Genomic DNA, 22,002 nt, shown 5'->3' on the forward strand with positions numbered 1-22,002 from the left:
TCTTTTTAACTTTGTGCCATGTTCATTGAGGTGAATGTCAACTCCTCCAGTAGAAAACATAAGAGTGGGCTTGAGGTGTAAACAATAAAATAGGGCAACTTTCATGAGACAGTATTTATATATTTATACCACAGCGCAGTTGAATTCTGAAAACTGATTGGTCAGAAGGTGTATGTTATTTTTGTATAGCAGCATGTATAACAGTTTCCCAGCACACTTTCCAGTTTCTCTGTACAATGACAAACTGCGTTTCTTGAGAAAGAGAAAGATAGAGAGAGAGAGAGAGAGAGAGAGAGAGAGAGAGAGAGAAGGAGATGCTGGTGAAGGAACAATTGGTTATCTATCATTGCTATAACGTAATCGAGAACAGGAACTACCTTTTCTCCCAGCAAGTTGTTTATTAATACATTAAACATTGTAATTGTTGGCAAATTGCTGTGGTATAAGCAGAATAACGCACTCCAGACCGTATGGTTATATGAAAATAAGACACTTCGAGATTCTGCTTCGCATCGTGCCGCATCTCTCTTTATTCTGGAATCTATATTTCTGACCGCCCACTGATGCCTTCAACCATCTCGCACCCACTTTTCTGCTGACAAGATCTCCTGGACTTCCTGTTACTTCACCAGGACATCTTGCACCCCAGCCAGGCTCTCATTTCAATCATGCTGAGTGCTGAAGACAGTCCACACTGTGCTGCTTTCTAAATTGTCTGACATTTCTGAAGTGACGCCAACAGGAAGTTCTAAAATCAGAGAACCATCTGGTCCTTTCCTTTCACTGAACTAATAGTTTCTATGTTTGGAGGACTGGGGCAATGCCATGATGAGAATCACACTGGAAGCAAAAAGGTCACGTCAGCTATCTATAGAATTTATTATACAAGTCTTAGGATAGAAGCACAGCATATTCACAGTATGGTGACAGCAAATCAGTGAAATGTCTGCCTATTGTGATAAAGGAACTGGCTTAAAGAAAAAATTTTGACATCATTAGTGCAAGAACTGGATCTGGAAATCAAGCGTCAACAGAAAGTGATGCTTCTGGCACCCTGTTTAATTTATTACAATTAATACAGCACATTGCTTAAAGTGATTGCTGGTCTCTGTGGATGATAAATACACAAAACAAACCCAAATCAATCATCCAGTCGACTGGACAGTAGCATTGAAAATCTTGACAGTACATCAGCAATTCTTTAAACCACTATGCTAAAAAAATATATGATAAAATGCAATAAAATAAATACAAAGAGAGGTAAACAAATGTCAATGTAACATTTATTTAATTCTTTTTTAAACAAGACCATGTCTCAGCTATGAACACCCAGACAAGGTCTCCACACCACAAGAGATTTCAAAGAAATGCAGCGTCTGGTGTCTGGTAGATGTTTGAGTAAGAAGGGTAAAGCTGTGAAATGTCACTGTGCATCTCAGAAAGTCTCCTTATCAAGGCGTAGAAAGAGCCAGGGTTCCAAATACATTTATTTAAAAAAAAAAACAAAAAAAAAAACTGCTACACTAGAACAACTTCAAGATGCAAAAGGTTACGGGAAGCCGTGAGTGGGTCTTTTTGGAGGGGGAGGGGGCATGAGCTGAGCGTCCGGGTCCGAATGGTGCTTGCGGCTTTGGGCACAGCGGTCCAGGAACTCCAGCAGGCTTTCCTTTGTGACAGGAAACTGGATGCTGCTACACACAGCTGTAGGGAAGGAGACGGGAAGAGTTTACACGTTACCGTACGTGTGATGACAAGCCATTTCCTGTAGCCATGGTCAAGCTCGGGCACATTTCTAGCGGACACGTTTTATTCAGGATCCTGTTTTAGCAGTATGTCGCTGTTAATGTCTATAGCTTTAATGACTTGACCACCAGCCAAGTGAAAATGAGAACTGAAATGCACCAGATGATGCTAACAAAAAAAAACAAAAAAAAAAAAAAAAAGAAAAAAAAAGAAAGAAAGAAAGAAAGAAAGAGCAGAAAATTTGGTGGCACAGATGGTTGGTATATCTTTACATTTCTACAAAACAAGGTTGACCTGAGGAAACTTCTGACTCCTGACCTCTATTAGTAACAAACCTTGTGTTTATTATTACCCCGTTGATAAGAACCAGATTTATTTGGCTTAAAGAGCTTCATCATCAGAACAATTTCCACCTGAATGATCAAAAGTTTTACCTCTACCCTTAATGTAGTTTCTATCACTTACTGATACCGTGACTTGACCAAAAGTAAAATGATCAGATCAGAAGTAAAATTAACAGCCCTGTATTGTCCACTACTGTGAGTATGTGGAAGACAGAAAGCGGTGATACTCTCATTTACACATGCAGTGAATGTTGTTCCTGTGGTGCTGTCACTCACCCATCGCTGTATCATACGAATTGGGGAAGCTCTTGTCTATTCTCTGCCTCATAAAGACCCAGGTGTTATTTTTGAACGTGCACTCGATAATCTTGTTATCGTACTGCTTCAGGTCTTTCGTCACCTGTGGAGGAAGAGCAGAGATGAGCGTTATGCACAGAGCAGTGTTGCACAAAGGCACTGAAATAAAGCATGTTTTGCCAGTGACTCTGGAAAGTCAGCCGTGTGGTGCAGGCATCAGCAACACTGGGTATTAGCAACACTGTGAAATCGATTGCTCGTGAATATAGGCCATATTCAGACTACAGCAGATTTGTAAAACAGGACATGAGTTTATAGGTCGTATTCATCCATATTATACTTGTTATATATAACCGTGTGTACTTATGTTTCTCTCTGCACTACAATCCTGCAAGTGTCGTGTACCACAGCAGTTCTAACTGCTGTAAGTGATCCATGTGACATGTTGTTCCTTCAGGAACATTACATAAAAACTAAACCTAAAACAAGACATGAAGTTATAGGTAAGTAATCAGTGATGGGGTGGGTGGTGTGATGCGGCCTGATGCGAAATGTAACCAACAGCAATTTGGCAATGATTTTTTTTTTTCATTAAAGAATGACACATTGTACTTTTTGACTGTTTATGTTTACATTTAACATTTTGGAACACCCACAAAAACAATTTATGTCATAGCATTTTTTTTTTTAACTGTCTTGAGGTTAATAAGACAAAAAAAAAAAATGCAGCTTGTCAGGTTACATAGAAAAGACCTTCTGAAGACCTTCCTCCAACTGTATAAACCTGCAAATAATCAACCAATCACAATCGAGAATTCAACAGCGCTGGTTTAAAAATGTCTTAACATTCAATTTTAGAGGACATGTATGTGGTACATGGGGCTGAAAGTGCAAGACAGTGCGAGTGTGAGTTTGTGTGTGTGTGTGTGTGTGTGTGTGTGTGTGTGTGTGTGTGTGTGTGTGTGAGAGAGAGAGAGAGAGAGAGAGAGAGAGAGAGAGAGAGAGAGAGAGAGAGAGAGAGAGAGAGAGAGAGAGAGAGAGCGAGGGAGAGGGGGGACTCGCTCTTTGAGACAGTGGGATACTAGAGAAGTAGGCGGCACTGGAAGGAAACACTGCTGTGCCAAGCTCAGCAGCATGCTGGCTAAGTAAAAGCCTGTGCACTCCGACCGTGAGGGGCATCTGTGAGATCATTGATGGGGGGGTGGATGCTTTAGAAGAGCAAAAGGAGACACACCCTTATGACACATTCACAAATGTGAAATGTGAACACATACACACTTGTGAGAGTTGATGAAGTATAAATAGAGCAAATAAACAATGCAGTTGGCTGTGAGCGAGTGGAGATTATCGTCCCTCGTTCTGACTGGGAGACAGCAGCTCTTTTTTTGGCTTGAGTCCAGGCCATCCTCGCACTCCCAGGTGTAGCTGTGAGATTCTGGAAGCCATTTTGGAAACTCCACTCGGCACCTGATCCAACCAAATCCACTTCATTATAGCTGCAGTCTGGAGTGTGGGTTCCTCGAGTTACTCTCAATATCTCTATCCAAATTGCTCAAAACCTTTCTTTGCTCAAATATTACTGCATTTCTCTCCAACAGCTATTTGCTAATGAATAGAAATAAATAAGTTAAAAAAAACTGTTGGCAAATTGCTGTGATGTAAGAGGAATAAAGCACTTTGGGATGTTCCGTCAGAGGAAAATAATTAACATCGAGCTGGAACATTAAGTGCTTCATTTTAGCCGGCATCACACCATCCAGTTGGTCATGTTTTATTCTCTACTTAAACTCTAAAGAATATAAATTAGCAGGTTCATTAGTAAATACAGGCTACTGTCTCTTCAGGAAAGAATGCTGCCATGGTGGAAAAAAATCTCAGTCACGGTAGTAAATCCCTAAAACGATAATGAAGTGGTGATAAACTTACAATCATGCTAAGCGGGTAAAGGGTTAAGGTTTAGTGCACTGCATTATGGATAATGAAGAGTAAAACAATGGTTTTGTAGAGAGTGGTGTTTTCTTGCCCTCTTTTTCTCTTGTAGCCAACCTTTACGCTAGTTGGAAGCAGATGGCCGTTAATAAACTTTACACACTTCACCATCATCCCCTCCTGACTCATCTTTTTTTCTGAGGGTCAGACTGATCTTTTTTTTTTTTTATTTTTGGTAGGATGTATTTAAAGAAGGTGCTGTATTTGTATTTAAATGTATTTAATGACCAGGCATTATAGGAGTCTGCAGTAGAGTAAGGAATTTGATATAATAAATGAGTAGAGGTAATAAACAGACATGCATTTTAATATGTTTTTGGAAAAGTCAATGGTGAGGGAAGTGTCTGATCATACACAGTGAACCCATGTCACCGTAACACCCGTAGTCAGGGGTCTACAAATTTATTCACAAAAGGCTAGTGTGGCTGCAGACTTTCATTACAATAGTCTACTAAAGCTCAAGATCAATTGATTAAACAAGTGGAATGAGGAGTAGCTCCTGCATGAGTGGACTGAAAACCTGCAGCCCACATTTTTTTTTTTTTTTTTTTTTTAAACGGATGTATGTAAAGATCCTTCATGTATATGGTAACACAGGTATTCCAAAAAACCCAGAAAAAAGATAGACGAGATATTAAGGTGTACAATTTCAATCGAGGTGTCCTGATGTTGCATATAAAGCAGGTTAGGTTAGGTTCTGGCTTTGCTGTTACACCGTAAGTGTAGAAAACTAATGTCAATGAACTCTATCACAACCTGTAACACATCACTGATCTTCAACACACACTGACCTCTGATACACACCATGTGTTAGAGCTATACGGTTTCAATTTTTTTTTATACTGAGAGAGAGAGAGAGAGAGAGAGAGAATTACATAGTCAATGAACAGAAACAAACCACTAACTTTTATACTAACAAAATCATGTTTGGGCCAAAACTTGGTTATTCTGCCTTTAACATAGTTCTGACTATACAGATGTTCTGACTATACAGATGCTTGTGGTACCTTCAGCTGCTTGGAAAATTGCTCCTTAGGCAGAACCAGACTTGTGGAGGTCCACAAATTTTTTTTTTTCCTGAGCTCTTGGCTGATTTGCACAGGCTCTAAAGGCAGGCCCTTAAATCCAGCCACAGGTGGATTCCCAATGAACTCCTAATTATGACAATTGGCCAATCACAAGCTTCTAAAATTCATTATTTCACTTTCTTGGATCCTCCAGACTGTTCAAAGAGACCGTCAACTTGGTGTCTGTAAACTTTTGACCCACTGGAATTCTGTCTAATCGATTGTTTTAAAATTACCTCTGATGTGGACAAAGCAGATGCCCTAATTGACTTGCTGAAAGAGACTGTATATCTTTCACCTAGGTGTACACAAACTTCTGGCCTGAACTGTATAGTAGAATGCCATGTGTACCATTAACCATGTGATGGGTTTTCCCAGGCCGCCACACATTTCTGATGCCAGCATCCTGCTACTGGCACATCCTAAGCTTGATTATCTCACACACTACTTGATGGAGAGCTGGCTGCTTTTGAGTAATGCGTAAAAGGCAGGCTGTACTCTGGGCTGGACTCAACACATCTAACATGACAGTGGGAGTAGTGCACTAAGTGGGCTTCGTATTTTGCAGGCGATGCATATACATTTCACACATGCTGCTTGCAAATGTGAAAGTTCAGCTGCTGAAATATGACTCAGAGAGGCGTGACTGACTCAGAACACCCCCTCACCGGCTCTTACGGGAGCTCGGATATTTCTATACCCCCTTCTTATAGTCTCTCTCTCTCTCCCTTTCTGCTAAGCCTGCCATGCATTTGAAGTGTAAACCAATCTTTGGGAAGTCCTGAGAAGTCGGAAGAGTATCATAGAGAGTTCTTATATGCAGGCTGGAGGCAAACTGTACAGGTTGACAGAAGGTCACTTTAATAAATAAATCAGTGAGAGAGAGAAGGGACTGTATGGAAACACAGCAGAAGCATCATGGTTCCACGCACACATTGTGAGAGGGATACAAGGAAAATGATTTATAGATAGAGAACGGGCTATGTTTTGGTTTTGTCCTCACAATAATTAGTGCCATGATACATTTAACAAACATTTCACCTTAAGGACAAGAGATGATCTATAAGCTCATCAAAGCTAACCCTCGGTTCACTTTCGGGGGTCTACGCAGGAAAAGGCTGAGCAATTGCCACTGTGACAGAAACATCAGTCAAAGAGAAGCTCGAGCCACACAAACCAAACAGCGGTGCAATACAAATTAGGCGTTTATATTGCCGTGATGCTTGTAGATTGTTAACGACAAGCCATTTGTCTATTGAAGAACTGTGTTTCGTCTCAGTTTTCTCCTCCATCACTCATTCATCTATCAGGGCGGCTTGCTAATTAGTTTGTGTCTAATGAAGCAAATAGGTACTTTAAAAACAAATGACACTGCTTAGGAAAATCCTCAAACTAAAACGGCACTTGAATACGTTAAACAATATCCCTGATGGCTGTGTAACTCACCTCTTCGGTTTCTTTTGTCATTATTTCTTTTGTGAGGAATGGAAGCTTGAGGGTTCTCAAGTCACTTTGTTCATGTATTTATGGAGATCAGAGTGAATTTCAGACACATCCAACATGCCCACGAAATCTATTCAGCAGGCAAATGATTATAAGTGGAAAAACTGACTGTTTAATTCCTTTTCAATGCTAATTGGCCAACACTAATCATACTACCTAATTAGAACTTGTGCTTCCTTGCAAAGGTTTGCCTTGATACATTCAGACTGCAAGACAACTGTCTAACATCTTTCCCATATCTTTTTAAGTTAAAATAACTATAATTATTGGAAATATGAACACAAAGATGTTTTCTTTGTACCGGACAGATGATTTCATTCTGTAAAACTGTTCTTTACATTAGGACCTGACTTGAAACACATTAAATAGGTTGGTATTGAAATATGTCTGATGTGTTAAATGATTGTGAGTGTGCAAATTTGTTGGTTGGCGCCATATTTTTCCTTCCTCTGAGTGGTGTGCCGCGACGATGTCACTGGGGGACACTGCTAACACGCTTAATGGCGTTTCTCACTTATGTTCAATGTCATATTAATGAGAAGTAGTGGAGATAGCAAACGCCGGACTCAGAATGCAATGCAGCTACACAACAGTTACAGCAGAGACTTGACTCAGCTAGTTAGCGATGATTAGCATGACGGCGCTCACGGTGGCGTTAGCATGAAAGTTGATGCTTTGGAAGCTATGAGCAGAATGTATAGATAAGGAGCTGAAAGAGCTGGACAGACTAAAGCACTGCTGCATCACTCTTGAAGTAAGAGTTAAATCCCACTGGCATCAACATCAGTAGATAGTTAAATGGCATTGTGGGTAATGGAAAAAAACATTAACCAAAGTTTTCAGGGAGGATTTTCCTTTAGGATTAGCACCTAAAATAGGAGTGGCACCTTCTTACAGTGATTAGACCAGGTTAGATTTTCACTATTTAGAGAACAGAAGAGGTTTAAAAAAAAAAACAAAAAAAAAAACAACAACAATCTGCAGGGAGACAACCAGTTACAGACCCTATCGATTTTAATACTGTTGATAGAGCAGCTCTTCATAGTCTCCTTTGTCAAAGTGCATAAACAATGTAATCGACTGATAAATCGTTCTCTGTACTGTTCAGATGTTTCGTGCATGATTACAATTGGATTAAGCAATACTTGACCCAGCCCAGCTTTCGAAAGGCCTCGGGGGAGCAGCTGCTCCAAGCCAAGGAGATCGCAAACCTGTTCCCATGTGAAGCATGCAACAGGATTACAAATAACTTTTATCTCAGTGTTTCTCAAGCTGATCTATTTCACCAAGTGCTGCTGTGGCTGGACTCTCTGCTTTCTCCACGCTCTGCTGCATTACACAGATACGTCTTTGGGTGACAAACTCCCCTAGAAACGCTTTCTCGGCTGCGCTCTCAGTGCGGTGTGATATGTGATCACTTCTACTGTGCTAAAGCTGTACATCGAGGCTGAGAGGCAGCAGGAAACTTTGACTCTCATGCATCACAATGAAGATCACAGAACAAAGAAAATACACATAAGCCGAAGCGGACGCTACTTTATACCATTCCCTCATATTTTTTTCATATTTGGTTTTTTTTTTTTCAATTGCTACGGAATTTAAAAGAATATATATAACATTTTGTGAATTATTTATGGTTTGATATGACAGTAGTTCTAACTGCAAACCAAATCACAGGTGGATATTAACACCCTCGCTCTATTATGTTATTGTTTCTATGTTAACAGCTAATTCATAGATGGTGGATGCTTCACATTTGTTGATATGGTGTTGTTTTCTGCATGATGTTCATTTAACATTTATGGAAGGAGTCTCCAGTGTCAGCACTTTATAACACTCAGAGGTAAAGCTGTAGCTTTCGGACATGAGAAATTCTTCAGGACGGAGGACCTTATAAATGTACAACTGTTATAAGTGATTAGAGGAACTAACTTCTCATGATTAATGGATTAATAATTAAATGAAATATTTAAACTGCTGTGGTATAAGAGGAATAAAACACACAAAAATAAGCAACTTCATGGTGATGACACTAACTCAGCTTCCAGTCAGGCTGCATCTCGCCACCCTGTTGATTATTTTTCTGCCCTGCACGCAACGCTTTTCTGTTATTGATCACGAGTCAACCATAAAAATCCATGTTGATGAAATTTCACGGCTAATGTACTGTTTAGTGCTAGCACCTGATGGATGGCCATTTAACAACACGCTTTTGAAGGTTCATTTACAGAACATCAGACCATCGTACATTTTTTAACCCCATAATGAGAAATCTATGCTGTGAAGCCGAACAGGCAGTGCAAGTCACACACACCGCGTGCACACACACACACACACACACACACACACACACACACACACACACACGACTCAAAGCCCATTTTCCCCAAAGAATTCTCCTGAATTCCGAGCCCCCTGTAGATAACAGAACAAATCAGGTTTGCTGAATGTGAGATTAATAAGAAACGGGAGAATAAGGTTAAGCCTTTGATCCTAATGAAGAAGGTACACGTCACATGAGGGTTAACTTTTGTGCGTTTTCCAGAAGGCTGGATACATATTGATTCAGGGAATAATACAGAGAGTTAGAGCGAGAGAATAGAGATGTAACAATCCCCTTTGGGACGGGTTCCAAAAATTCCCTAAACCCCTAGGCACCCCCGTAAATGTGTCACACTTGTATCCTGACGTAAGTATGCTCGTTTGGGATCCAGTTTAATGAATGCTGGAATAGGACCGAAAATAAATAAATAAATAAATAAATAAAGTGGAAGCTCATCTGTGGTTTTATGCCAGACACTACTGCCTGAGGGTGAGAGCTTGGCATTACCGTGTTGCCAAATTAAGCACAGATCTCACCTTCATCTGAGCAAAGGGCATGTCATAACTGCCGACGTACAGCAGACCCACCGTCTGAGGGATCAACCTGCAAAGACAGAGTTATACTGAGTGAGAGCAATGACTTTTAAAAAAAAAAAAGAAGAAAAAAAAAGAAACACACACAGGTACAACCACACTACAGTCAATGCTGTTCAAAGACACCAAATTCATATCATCCTTATATGCACACACAGAGGTCTTCACTGAACAAATCTCTTATTAGCCAAAAAGATATCCCAGAAATAACTGAGTGTGTATTAGAGCAGTCCTGTCATGCATTGGGGTGTTAAGATTAATTAAAGGGAAAGTGATGAGAAATAACGCAATCAAGTTCAAATCTATCATTATCTGATTGCACACATGAATGGTTCTTAGGCTGCAGAACGTCCGTAAGGTATAAAACACAACAAGAGCACGCTGCTATAGGAAAATAATAAATGATAGAGGTGTGATGCAAAGTTACGGTTTCCACCCTGAAATATTATCTTATAACAGCACTTCCTGAAGTGTTTTATTCCTGTTACACCACAGCAACTTGCCAGCAATTACAATTTCTTTATTAAAGAGTGACACGTTGTAATTTTTATCCATTTATAGGTACACGTAATGTTGCTTGACGTCCACAAAACACCTTTATCCTGAAGGCTTTCCTGTGTCAGAATACATCAAAAAAAAAAGGTGTATATCTAGCTGTTACATCTCTGACATTGGAGACTCATTCCAAAAAAAAAAAAACAAAAAACACAGAAAACTTCCCCATATCAACAATTACATGTTTTTTATAATAAGGAATAATGCACGGTTATATGAAAATAATCCACATCGAAATACAACCTGATGTGAAACGGAGGTCCCTGAAGTGGATTATTTCCAATTTTTAATGTATTGATAATTTTTTAAATGGTTGTTATTAGATGTAATGTTATCGAACATGTGTGAGAAAAGCTAAACAGGATCTCACTAATAGAACAGCATTGCGGTTAATTCGATACTGAGTGCCGCTGTACGGTCGCCTCTCCCACAAATGGCAATGATTTAGGAACAAGCATACCTGCAGCTGCGAATGGGAGGGGGGCTAGAGGTTACGTGAGGAACCTTTTCCAGTCGGGACAATATCCCTCAAATTAGAGGAGCGCAACAAAAACAGCTTTCTAGCCTGACTTCATTTAAAGCCACACACACAACCCCTTCCAGTCCATTACTCTCAGATTGTCAGGACGTGCTTCCGGAGTGTGTCTGGAGGTTTGCTTAATCGCAGCGAGACCCAGCAGAGGCAATGAGAGGCTTCAGGGATCATCTGACAGCCTAAATACAGAGAAAGCTCACAGCTGGAGGCAGCTTGAACAATTCAGCGCTTGGAGAATTACTGGCTAAGGTTAAGGTTAGGATTTCAATCAGAGAGACTTTGGCCAGCCCCAAAAAAAAAAAAAAAAAAAAAAAAAAGGAAGAAAGAAAGAAAGCACACCAACAAAGGTTCAAGCCCACGGCTGACTCAGCCATGAGACAACAGCAGGTTAGAACTGGAGGTTCTGGTGCTTAAATTTACTGTGAGCATGCTATTGATGTGATGTGAAGGAACACCTACGAAAATGTTCGAACAGCGAACGTGGGCCACCTCAAAATAAGAAAGGTTGCCTTTTCCTTTGTAAAAAGATAAACACCACATCAAGTGGAGAAAAAACTGCGTAATATTTCCAGATCCTCAGGAAATGTCTTGCATCTGAAGCAGATAACGTTTGCAGTGTCCGTGTCAACAGAGCCGTATTGACATAACACTCCAAATATAACTCATCCAAGAGATAGTGGCCCTGAGGAAGGTTGATGCTGTGGTTTTTTTTAATTCCAGGTTCAGATCCTACAGCAATACTGATGCAGCCATTTCTTCCACCAAATTTTGTGGCAGAAAGGCTGTAAATTGCCTAAATTGTTATGCTTTTCGCTTCCCTTATATGGTCATTATTTCCTGTTTTGATTAGAACATTGCTATTAGTTCATATTTCACTATAAGTCATTTCTTAGCTCATTAGCTTCCTCTGTGCTGTTATTAAAGTTATACTCATCTCTGATTTTGGACCGAACTGTATTCTGAACCCTAGCTGGATGAACTGATAATAATTATTCGATTAAGCCCAATAAATACGCTTCAACACCGCAGTTGCCTCCTGCACGTCGATCCCGCACCCACATTTTCCAACTATTAGCCTTTGGAAACCATCTTTAAAATCAAAAACCCTCTGGCTAACCCCCAAAGGACGCATATCTCAGCTGCATTATGCCTACATGAAGCATCAGCACTTTCTCTTGCTTACTCTCTTTTAGCATTTCAGAAAAATAAATATGTAATGATCAATATTTCCCTCATTTATTATGGATCACTTTACACAAGCTGATCAATAGCAGGGCTTCAGATCCACAACCTGGCCTGACCCACAGCTAAGTGAAGTGGGTCTCTCAAAAGTATTAGGATACCACAGCACTGTTACAAACCCATTTCTAAATGCTGAATATAATTTTTTTTTTCTTTAGGTATTGCTTCTGCAATGCAAACTTCTCCCCTGAGAACAACCTTTTCAACCTATATACTGCAAAATACGAGTTTTATTTATTTATATTTTTTAAATTCAAATAGAACATGATAGAACATGATCCTGTGCTATTGATGCAGTCTCTTACATAAATAATTTTTTTTTAAAAATACAGTCCGAATGTTACCAAGAGCTCCAGAGCCCAATACATAACCCTTGCTAAGCCATCAAGAGCTCCATTACTCTTGTTCCATCTTGAAAAGGCAACGCTGGAGGCCTTGATTACAAAACGTCCACGGCACGACCATTTTCATGGCACTTTCATTACATCTTTAAGGCTACTTGACAGTTCAGACTGTTTAATGCTTTAAGTACTCAGATGTGAAACAAAGCCCTCCTAATTTTTTTTAAATCCCTGACGACCACCACGAGAGACAAAAGCGTCTTAAAATTACACAAATCACATAGCTGGGTTAACAGCAAATAATCTGCAGATTTGAAATGGGACCGCTAATTGTAAACCAGAAAATACTGTTAAAGATTTCCCTCAAATCAAAATCAAATTCAGAAATGGCTCTCTTTTGGACATTGAGACAAATCATGAGATCTTGAGAAGATCATGAGAAGAAAAGTAAATTGTGATACTGATTGACACGGACAGGTTCAAAGCACAACCCTGTTACCTAAATTATACATTTAAAGTCAATTATTCATTTTTAAAAAATCTTGTTAAAGAGATTTAGTTTATTTGATCATTCTATGCTTAAAAAAAAAAAAATCCAAAACAGGCAAAACAGGGATGGGTGAGATGGGTTAACACATTTTTTGGATGGTCAAGATGTATATTTTCTTAAATTCAACATTGAAAAATTAATCGTAAGAAGTAGAGAGGCAAATGGGACCCCAGTCATGGAATCACCAAGATAAAACAGAGGGATAATTTTAAAGGTTAAATTTCTGTATTTTGGAAAAACTGTGGGAAGATGAAGCATGCAAGGAGCTGAACGACATGTTGGTAACCTTGAAAAGAGTGACAGTCACTGCACAAATTAAACAGAGGTTTATCATCTGACTGTGTTGAAAGAAGGACAATCCTTGCTTTATTTGGACGTGAATATCCACCGTTAACTTTACATTTAAAACTTGAGCGCAGATTGAGAACAGAAGGCGTTTATTTCTGTGAGAAGCTGATTATATCATTCAGCACTGCCTACTACGGCCAGTGTTCCGTGTGGTTATTAGTGAGTTCACAAGTAAGTTGAAACAAAACCTTTCGCTTAATTAAATAGAGCTGAAGTTACAAAATGAGCCACTTGAATATTGCTCACTGGGAGGATTTGCTCCTTGAGGTCACACGCCTTGTATCAGTGGCAAGGGTCCAATTTAATTGGCTCTCAATTTCAATACCGCTCAAATAGCTTTTGATTCTTCTGCTCCTAAAGCAGGCAGCAAACATCACAGCTCTCAAGTGGACAAAAACAGCATAAACAGTTGAGTCTTGTCTCTCTTTTGGACAGCAAGTTCAAAACCGGATGCATTAGCATTCCAGTGGCAGTTTAACACTCGTCGTACTATTTCCCATCCGTCTTTATCTCTCGCGCTGCCTGTGCCACATCACAGCTAGGGCTGATGTGTTTAACACTCTCCTGCCTTGTCATATATAGAATTCCACTTGCGATATGGACCATGTGGACTCCATTTCAGATGCTGTAAAGCAAATGCAAATTATTCAATTCAATTCACTGCTATATTGCTGGTGAAGGTAGCCATCATCCCAGGCAGAAAATAAAACGCATGATACACTGGAGATCTTTGTGCACTCACCGTGACTACAATATATTCATCGCTAGCATGATTATTCTTGGTGCATCAGAAGACGCTTCAAGAGCAATGCTGCTTGTACGTATGTATCGTGACCAAACAAGCTTTTTAGAGCATGTACATTTACTTATTTAGCAGTCAGGCTTGAGCTGAGCAGATAAAGCTTTCCAAGCTTTAGGTATTCTGAGCCTTGGAGCAGAGGGACTAAGGCTATTCACAGTCCAAGCCTGGAAAGCCAGTGATAAAGGCAAAAAAAAAAAAAATCAGCTGGATATCCAGCGACCATTTCACTTGGACGCTCTTTGAGTTGCATAGTATTGCGTCAGCGCACTGCAAAAAAATAAATAAATAAAAACTCTAAAAAATCCAAAAAGTCTTGAAGAGATCAGACTAACCATTATCTAACAGAACCTCAAACTGTGTAGTACCACAATAAGCATATTGTGGCAAAAATAAAGCTTTAGAGGAATGAAATCATCTAATTAGATGGATCAGGTTACACCATTTACAGGTCAGTGAGTTAAAAAAATACAAACGATGTGTGCTTTTACTTCTTCCTTTCAAGAACAGCAGGTACAGGGCCTACTCACACAAGCTAAGCTTGAGTTCCTTTTCATTAGGCTTTTTGTCTTTGTCGTTACTGCTTCTGTGAACCCCTTGAAAATAATGAAAGGAAAGTGTAGGGTATGAGAGATTATAAAAGGATGAGACAGAGTAGGAGGAAGTGAGGGATAGCGTGGGTGGGAGCGCCAAGTGCTTTACACATTTCTCTGTTGCTTGGCAGGGGCAGACACGGACCCATAACCTCAGTGCCTAACAGCCCTCTTCATCACAAGAGCTTTGTGAGAATCAACCTGCAAGCTAAGCTCTCGGGTCCCGTTTAACATCTAAGTAGCACTGTTTTCTGCTGTCACGAGTCACAGGAGTTTTTCCTTTTCTAAATGTCCAGAACGCAGGTGGTTACCCATACTGGGCTGCTTCAATACCACTAGCATGGAGGTTCTGATGGAGGTTTCTCAAGCTGCATGTGTGTGTGTTCATGGGTACGCTGCATGGTGGAGGAGGACCACGTCCACTTGTGTAGGAGGTATTGATCTGTTTACTTGCTTTGTACAGAACCTCAAATTCCTCCCGCCGTGAATTACTTAGGTATATATATATATATACCTATCATATTATATCATATCATATAATATATACATTTCATTACGCAGGATTTTCTGTTTCTATCATTAGTCACTACAGTAGACTAAGAACATCATAAGGAACGTCTCAAATGCCAGATAAAGCCAGTGAAAAGTCACAAAGCTCTATTATTAAGACCTATAAAACCCTGGTATGTAATAAACACCTGCTGGCAAGAAGCTTCTTATTACAGACGTTTAAAAAAAAAAAAAGGTCAATGGCAGAATAAAACTTATTACATTACAGAGTGAACAGGGCGTGAGGTGAATTAAACATGCTGTTACTATCTGCGTATTGCACTGTATGTGGTAGATGTGTGTGTGTGTGTGGGTGTGGGTGTGAGTGTGAGTGTGTGTGTTTTGATGATTCTGACTCACCCTTCTCCTCCAACTTTTGAGATCTTCAGTCGGAAGTCCACAGAATTGTGACTGGGAGGTTTCCACTTCAGGATTTCATCGCAGCGGCCCGGCTTATATTTCTGCTCGGTGAGAAATTTAAAAAAAAAAAAAAAAAAAAAAAAAGTTTAAAGGTTTCAACATTTTTAAACGAATAGATTTGCACAAGTCACTGTGACATCATGCCAAGAATTTAAAAGAAAAAAGTTGATATTTCATGATGACCTGGAAAGTCATCTTCCATCATTTTATTACATCACAAACCAGAACAATGAACAGCTTGTCGATGTCTAGATTCTGTCGGTTGAATGTTGATTCAGTGTTAATACAGAGGGAGGTTCTTCCCCTATCCAACTCAAACGATCATTCAGGGATAGAAGAGAACAGGATAGAACAAGTTGACTACTAAACCATGCCGTGATGTATATGCAGAAGAACTGTCATGGTTTTTAGCACTGCTCTCATCTTTGAGCTCTCTGAAAATAAGGAGCGAATGGCTTGGGGAATGAGTGCAAAAATAAGGCCAAGAAAGAGAGAAAAAGACAGGGAGAGAGGAAGAAAGGGATGGTGTGGGAGGAAGAGAAGATTTCCCATTTGTTTAAGAGTGACTTGCAGGGCTCTTCATCATACGAGCTCTGTGCACAGCTAAACACGCGTCTGTTTGGTGCATGAACACCTACAAGGATCATCTGCTGAAGTGCTGTCCCAAGTTCCCAAGACACAAACCCAGCTGCGTATGGACGGTCACTTCTGGTTTAAAACATCTTTTAAAAATAATAATAATAATAATAATAAGTACTGATTAGCACATTTCTGAGGTGCTTAAATCTCACTTCACATCCCAGCTTTATAATATGTGAGCATGCCAAAATGGCATCCTAGAGGCAATAATACTGCCTTCAAACCCATCAGTGTGTTCTACCTCGGCTGGTAAAGTGTATCTCCGGATTTAAAGCACAACATGCATCAATCTCTCTTCATTCCTGTGGGCTACACAATGTTTTTCTGACATCTGCGTTTTTCTGACATCTGCGAATATTCCTCTGTTTCACATATTATTCAAGTTGCTTTTCAAAAAACTTCGAAAAACATTGACATTTGGCCCAACTTCCGCACCTGGAAGGATTTCGGCGCTATGCGCAGAGCCCCTCTCAGGGCCTGATGTGTGTAACTTAGCAACCACAGAGGCACTGATTGCTCTTAAAGGGACCATTACATCGTTTCTTGCCCGTGTGCTGGAGAGTGGGCGAGACTCACGATTTCCAATAAACCCATTCGAACGCGCTCAAACGACTGGCAGATTTCCTCAAAGTGAGAATTTAATGCGTTCTGTTAGGTTTATGTGTGAAAAGTTCATTATGATAGAGTCTTTTTGAGTCATTTCCCATTTTAATCAAGAAACAAGAGTGTGAAAACACTTTAGAGTTGTAGTTAATTAACACCGTGTTTATATATTTATATATTTACTAGGCCAAAATTTGTTTACTTTAATGATTAATTCCTAACTGAACATTTGCCGTGGCACTAAAAAATAGGGGACCAAAACATTTTCTTTATTATTATTATTATTATTTTTATTATTATTATTATTATTATTATTATTATCAAGAAGTAGGGAAAAAAAAGAAGAATTTGCTACTTTATCAAAACATTATATTCATTCATTCATTCACTGTTTAGGATGTGACAAGAGTAAGAGAGCCCTAAGCATAGTAATTCAGCCTACACGTCGCAATCCCCATAAAGACACCGCTCTGGGATGCTTTTCTGCTCACCATCGTTATAACTAGTGGTTTTTTCGAGTTACTGAAGTCTTCCTGTCAGCTTAAAGCAGTTTGGCGATTCTCCACTGACCACTCTCATCAACAAGGCGTTTCCACCCTTAGAACTGCTTCTCACTGGATGTTTTTTGTATCATTCTGGATCATTTACAGACGCTTGTCTGACTTGTATGAAATGCAGCAGATCTACTCTGAGCTCTGAGAGATTGCGAGTCCACACGTTCTACATAGCGTGTGTGCAGAACGCAGGTGTTCGCTACACTACAGGTCTGCTGTGAATTCTAGATAGTGTGAAAATATTGAGTTGTAGTGTACCATGGGCTGTTTCAATATTGTTTTTAGTAAGTTCTCATGGGCTGAATGAAAGCAAGCCATGTTTGGTCTGTTGGCCTTGAGATCTACATTCACACTGGAGTGGTTTTACTCCATAGTGTCTCAGTGCTGGCGCATCCACCATAAAGTTCCAAGAGCCTTCACCTTTGTTTCTTGTGACATTCACGGCATTAAGGAAAGCCCAGAAACCTTACTGTGGGACTTTAAGAAGCAGTAGTAACTTAAGAAATTTTGAATGAGGGGCTATTGAAATGCCACCTGACGAGGCATTTACCTGGATAACATTATGTAAACATTATGCAAAAGTAAACACAACCACCTTTTGTGTGATTGGCAAGTCACAAAGTCACCCATTCCTGTAAAAGCACACAATGACCAGTAATAAACACACACTGCTGCATATAACACTGTCAATCTTAGATACGCTACAACATAAATCTAATTGCTAATCTATTTCTGGCAAAAGTCTGTTCGGTAACTGCCTGATAGCACGTCTACAGTAAAGGACCATTTCCTCTAGCTGTTCGTTGCAGGCATCCTCAGGGACACCTCAAATCCTGTTGCAGGCCCCCAACACAGGAAGAGAGCCATCGACCCACACCTAGCCATGACCATGCCACACAGGATCTCTAAATAAAGAGACAAACTGATGGTCACTTGCGGCAAAAGAGAAACTGCTGTTAGAAATGAAGACCTCTGGACACACAGGTTTACTTTTCCCTTGTGTATGGATTGCAGGCAGCATTAACTTTGCAAAGCACATTTCTGTAGTCAGGACTTTACACTTATATAAAATCACCACTCAACACTAAAATTTTACAGCCATTCTGTGCCTTTAGCAAGAAAAAAAAAAAAACCTCACCTTATGGTAATGAGGTGAAGGTGTTAGCGTGAAGGATGAGCCTTGTGGTTATAAGGACTGTGTACTTTTATTGAAAGAGCTTAAAGCTTCTTTTTTTTCCTCCAGAGTTAGCTGAGGTAGCGCAGTTAGAGCCGAGAGAAAGACATACAAAAAGACAGATAGGGACAAACGAGCGAGAGAGGATGCTTTCACACTGTGTCCTTCTTGTTGCATATCTGATGTAGTGGTGTGCGTATGTGTGTGAGTGTGTGTGTGAGTGTGTGTGTGTGTGTGTGTGTGTGTGTGTGTGGGCAAGGGCTTTGAAAAGAAGCTGTGCAAAATGTCCCTATCTTTCACAATAGGCACTATGAGTAGGAACAGCAAGGCCCTGTGCTTTGGTCATCTCGTAATACACACGCAGTTCAATCACTGAAGTAAACAGGAATAAATGGACAAGATATTGCTCTCTAAAATCTAAAATCACCCAAAAGTGTTAGGTGCAAATAAAGCATGTTATGTGGTGAGTGTTTTGGAACAGGAGTGTGTGTGTGTATGTATGTATGTATGTGTGTATATATATATATATATATATATATATATATATATATATATATATATATATATATATATATATATATATATATATACATACATACATACACACACATACTATATATACACACACACACCTGTATTATCATAAATCTGTTGTCACTTCATTGTTTCTTTATGCTGGCTCACAGTGCTCAGTCAATCACTAGCAGCAATCACTAGCAATATTAGAACTAGAATATCAATCTGCTGCATTCTGGCTCTAATCAGATGAAAAGCCTCACATCAGTCTCATTACACAGCAGCGCTGTGTATGCATGAGGGACAGAGCGTGAGAGCGAGAACCTTCTGACTAATGCTCGTGACTTCGCCGAGTAAATGAAGTGGTGGAATTAACGAAGAACAAGGAATGAATCTGCCACGCAGTCATTCTGCATAATACACCTTGCAGGTGATGTGAAAGTTGTTTCTCTGAGGCGAGTCTGCGCTGCATGGTGATGTACTGTGTCTTCAGCAGTGACAGTATAAAGATGGAAGATCAGTCTTGATCATATGCCATCAGAGGATAGAGCGCCCATCTGTTCTGCACAGGAAAACACTGTGCCCTACTGTTCATCCCAATAAAACTGTGCTGGAAATTTGCAGCACATGTGCAACATTCTGGAATAATCTGGGCACTTGTCGGTGCCATCTGTCTCTGTCCCTTCGGTAATGTGGACAATTTCATGACCTGGTCATGCACTGGGGCACAACGGTCAGCTTCCCTAATATAGAGGGCATGATAATGCTTATTCCCATACCTCCAGGCAAGCTGGCGCTGTGCCTGCTCTGATCGTTGTCTAGACGTCTGCAGTGACTGAGGGAATCTGCTGCTGTCTTAATTAATCCATCATCGAGCAAGAAATGATGTGTGTTATTAGATCTTTCAGGGAGTAAATTACTCATGCTTTCTTAAGCCAGGTAAACATCACAGGCTTTGGAGAGGAGAGACTGCAATATTCAATAAGAGTCAATATTTAAAACAGAAATATCTGGAGAGCCCAAAAATTAGTCAATTTCTCTAGCAAGAATATATGTACTGACATAAATATCAGTACATTTAAAGTTAACCTAATACACCACCTAGTGCATTATAGGGCATTTGGTTAAAACTAGTGGTGAGCACTGGAAGTGGGATTCTGCGAGTTGCAACAAAAAAGTTGCACAAGTGGGAGGTTATCACTTTAATGCAGGAGTATGCGTGCTGTTAGATATGAAGCTTGTGGGACAAAGACCACATGCATCACATTTGAATGAACTTACAACGTTCACTCTTCCACCTTTAAAACAGTCGTTTGTATTAGGCCACTAGTTCATTAATATTTTGGGAAATAGAACCATTAGAAAATACAAAAAAAATATCTCTAGCTGAGATCAGTTACATCACTTGAGTGATCTAGCTGAGGCTGAAGAACTGCCAGAGCCTGAATTCACACCAAACCATGCTGACAGGTTTTTCCTGGGCCATTAAAAAAAAATACCAATGAAAAAAATAAACAAACATGCTGGTTTAGGCCATGCCCATTTCAGGTTTGAGTTTTTGGAGATACAGGTTTTTAGGAGATATAGGGCTTTGACTTACACCCCTTGTGTGTAGTAATACTAAATAAAATGTTTAAAAAATTCATTATATTTCTATAAGATCTTTTTTTTTTTAATATCTCTCCTTTTTAGTCCTTGTCTTTTTTACAGCCTTATAAAAGTTACAAACTTCCCCCCAACTCCAGCCTCTCTGGGGAAAAAAAAAAAAAAAAAAACACTACTCCTTCTACTCCAGACAGAGAGATATGTAAAACCAGCGGCAAAATTAATAATATCTATCTCCGTCCACATCAATTACTTCAGGGCACTTCAGCGACTCCACATTTGGGGCGGACGTGTAATATTACTCGCGTCTTTTGATAGACATTCTTCATAAAGCCCAATGACAAAGCTAATTTTCTTGAAATGTCCTTGTCTCACAAATACCATTTCAAATTTAAATGGCTGTACCATGACGTGTAAAGTACCTGTAAAGTAAAGCGTGTATAGAGAAAGAAAATGAAAAGTATAATGTATGTGTGTCATTGTGTTTGGTGGGGTGGAAAAAAAAAAAAAAAAAAAAAAGAGAGAATTTAGTGCAGTTTCTTACACATGGTGCAAAGAATACCATCTGGAATGTGCATGATTTGCTAACGCGCCATCTGCAGTGATGACATTCTCTTTTGTAATTAACACCCCACCCCTTTCTCCGTCTCGTTCCTTTTCTCCCTGCGCAATCACTGGCATTCACAAAAATGCAAAGAGATTTTCCAAGGACAGAAACAGCTCTGCTCACCCGTTTTGCAATATAGAAGCTCGCTTTTCTCTCAATAGCAACTATGGACGTGAAGCCAAAGAAGTATGCATTTCCCGACTCTCAGTGTGCAGCGTCTGTTATCTCTCTGCATCTCTGATTGCCAAATTCCCCACTCTCACTTCACCTCAAAGAGACATCTTTCTCTGATTGAGCCATACTGCCTCCCACTCCCAGATTTCACTGTCCACTCCATTGTATATTTTTCTATAGTCGGTGTGATTAAACTCGTTCCTTGAGTAATGGCTTGCGTTTATCCTTTACCATATTCGTACTTCAGCGTTAAAGATAAGTTGGTGTCTCTGTGAATGTCTTCTCACAGCAAATAAAAAGTGTATCAACTAGCCTCTTTGTCTAACACAAGTCCTTCTT

At 39.8% G+C, this 22,002-nt stretch overlaps 1 protein-coding gene across 1 annotated transcript in view; it reads right to left on the reverse strand.

Moving 5' to 3' along the window:
• Positions 1-855: 855 nt before the first annotated feature.
• rngtt (RNA guanylyltransferase and 5'-phosphatase) overlaps positions 856-22,002 on the reverse strand; it is a 118,222-nt gene continuing 97,075 nt past the window's right edge. The window contains exons 13-16 of the mRNA XM_026917993.3: positions 15,732-15,832; positions 9,803-9,869; positions 2,364-2,487; positions 856-1,701 (exon numbers count right to left, since the gene is read on the reverse strand). Coding sequence (XP_026773794.1) covers positions 1,550-1,701; positions 2,364-2,487; positions 9,803-9,869; positions 15,732-15,832 — 444 coding nt within the window. The 3' untranslated portion in view covers positions 856-1,549. The remainder of the gene's footprint in view (positions 1,702-2,363; positions 2,488-9,802; positions 9,870-15,731; positions 15,833-22,002) is intronic.

The sequence above is a fragment of the Pangasianodon hypophthalmus genome, chromosome 30, assembly GCF_027358585.1.
Source record: "Pangasianodon hypophthalmus isolate fPanHyp1 chromosome 30, fPanHyp1.pri, whole genome shotgun sequence".
Lineage (NCBI taxonomy): Eukaryota > Metazoa > Chordata > Actinopteri > Siluriformes > Pangasiidae > Pangasianodon > Pangasianodon hypophthalmus.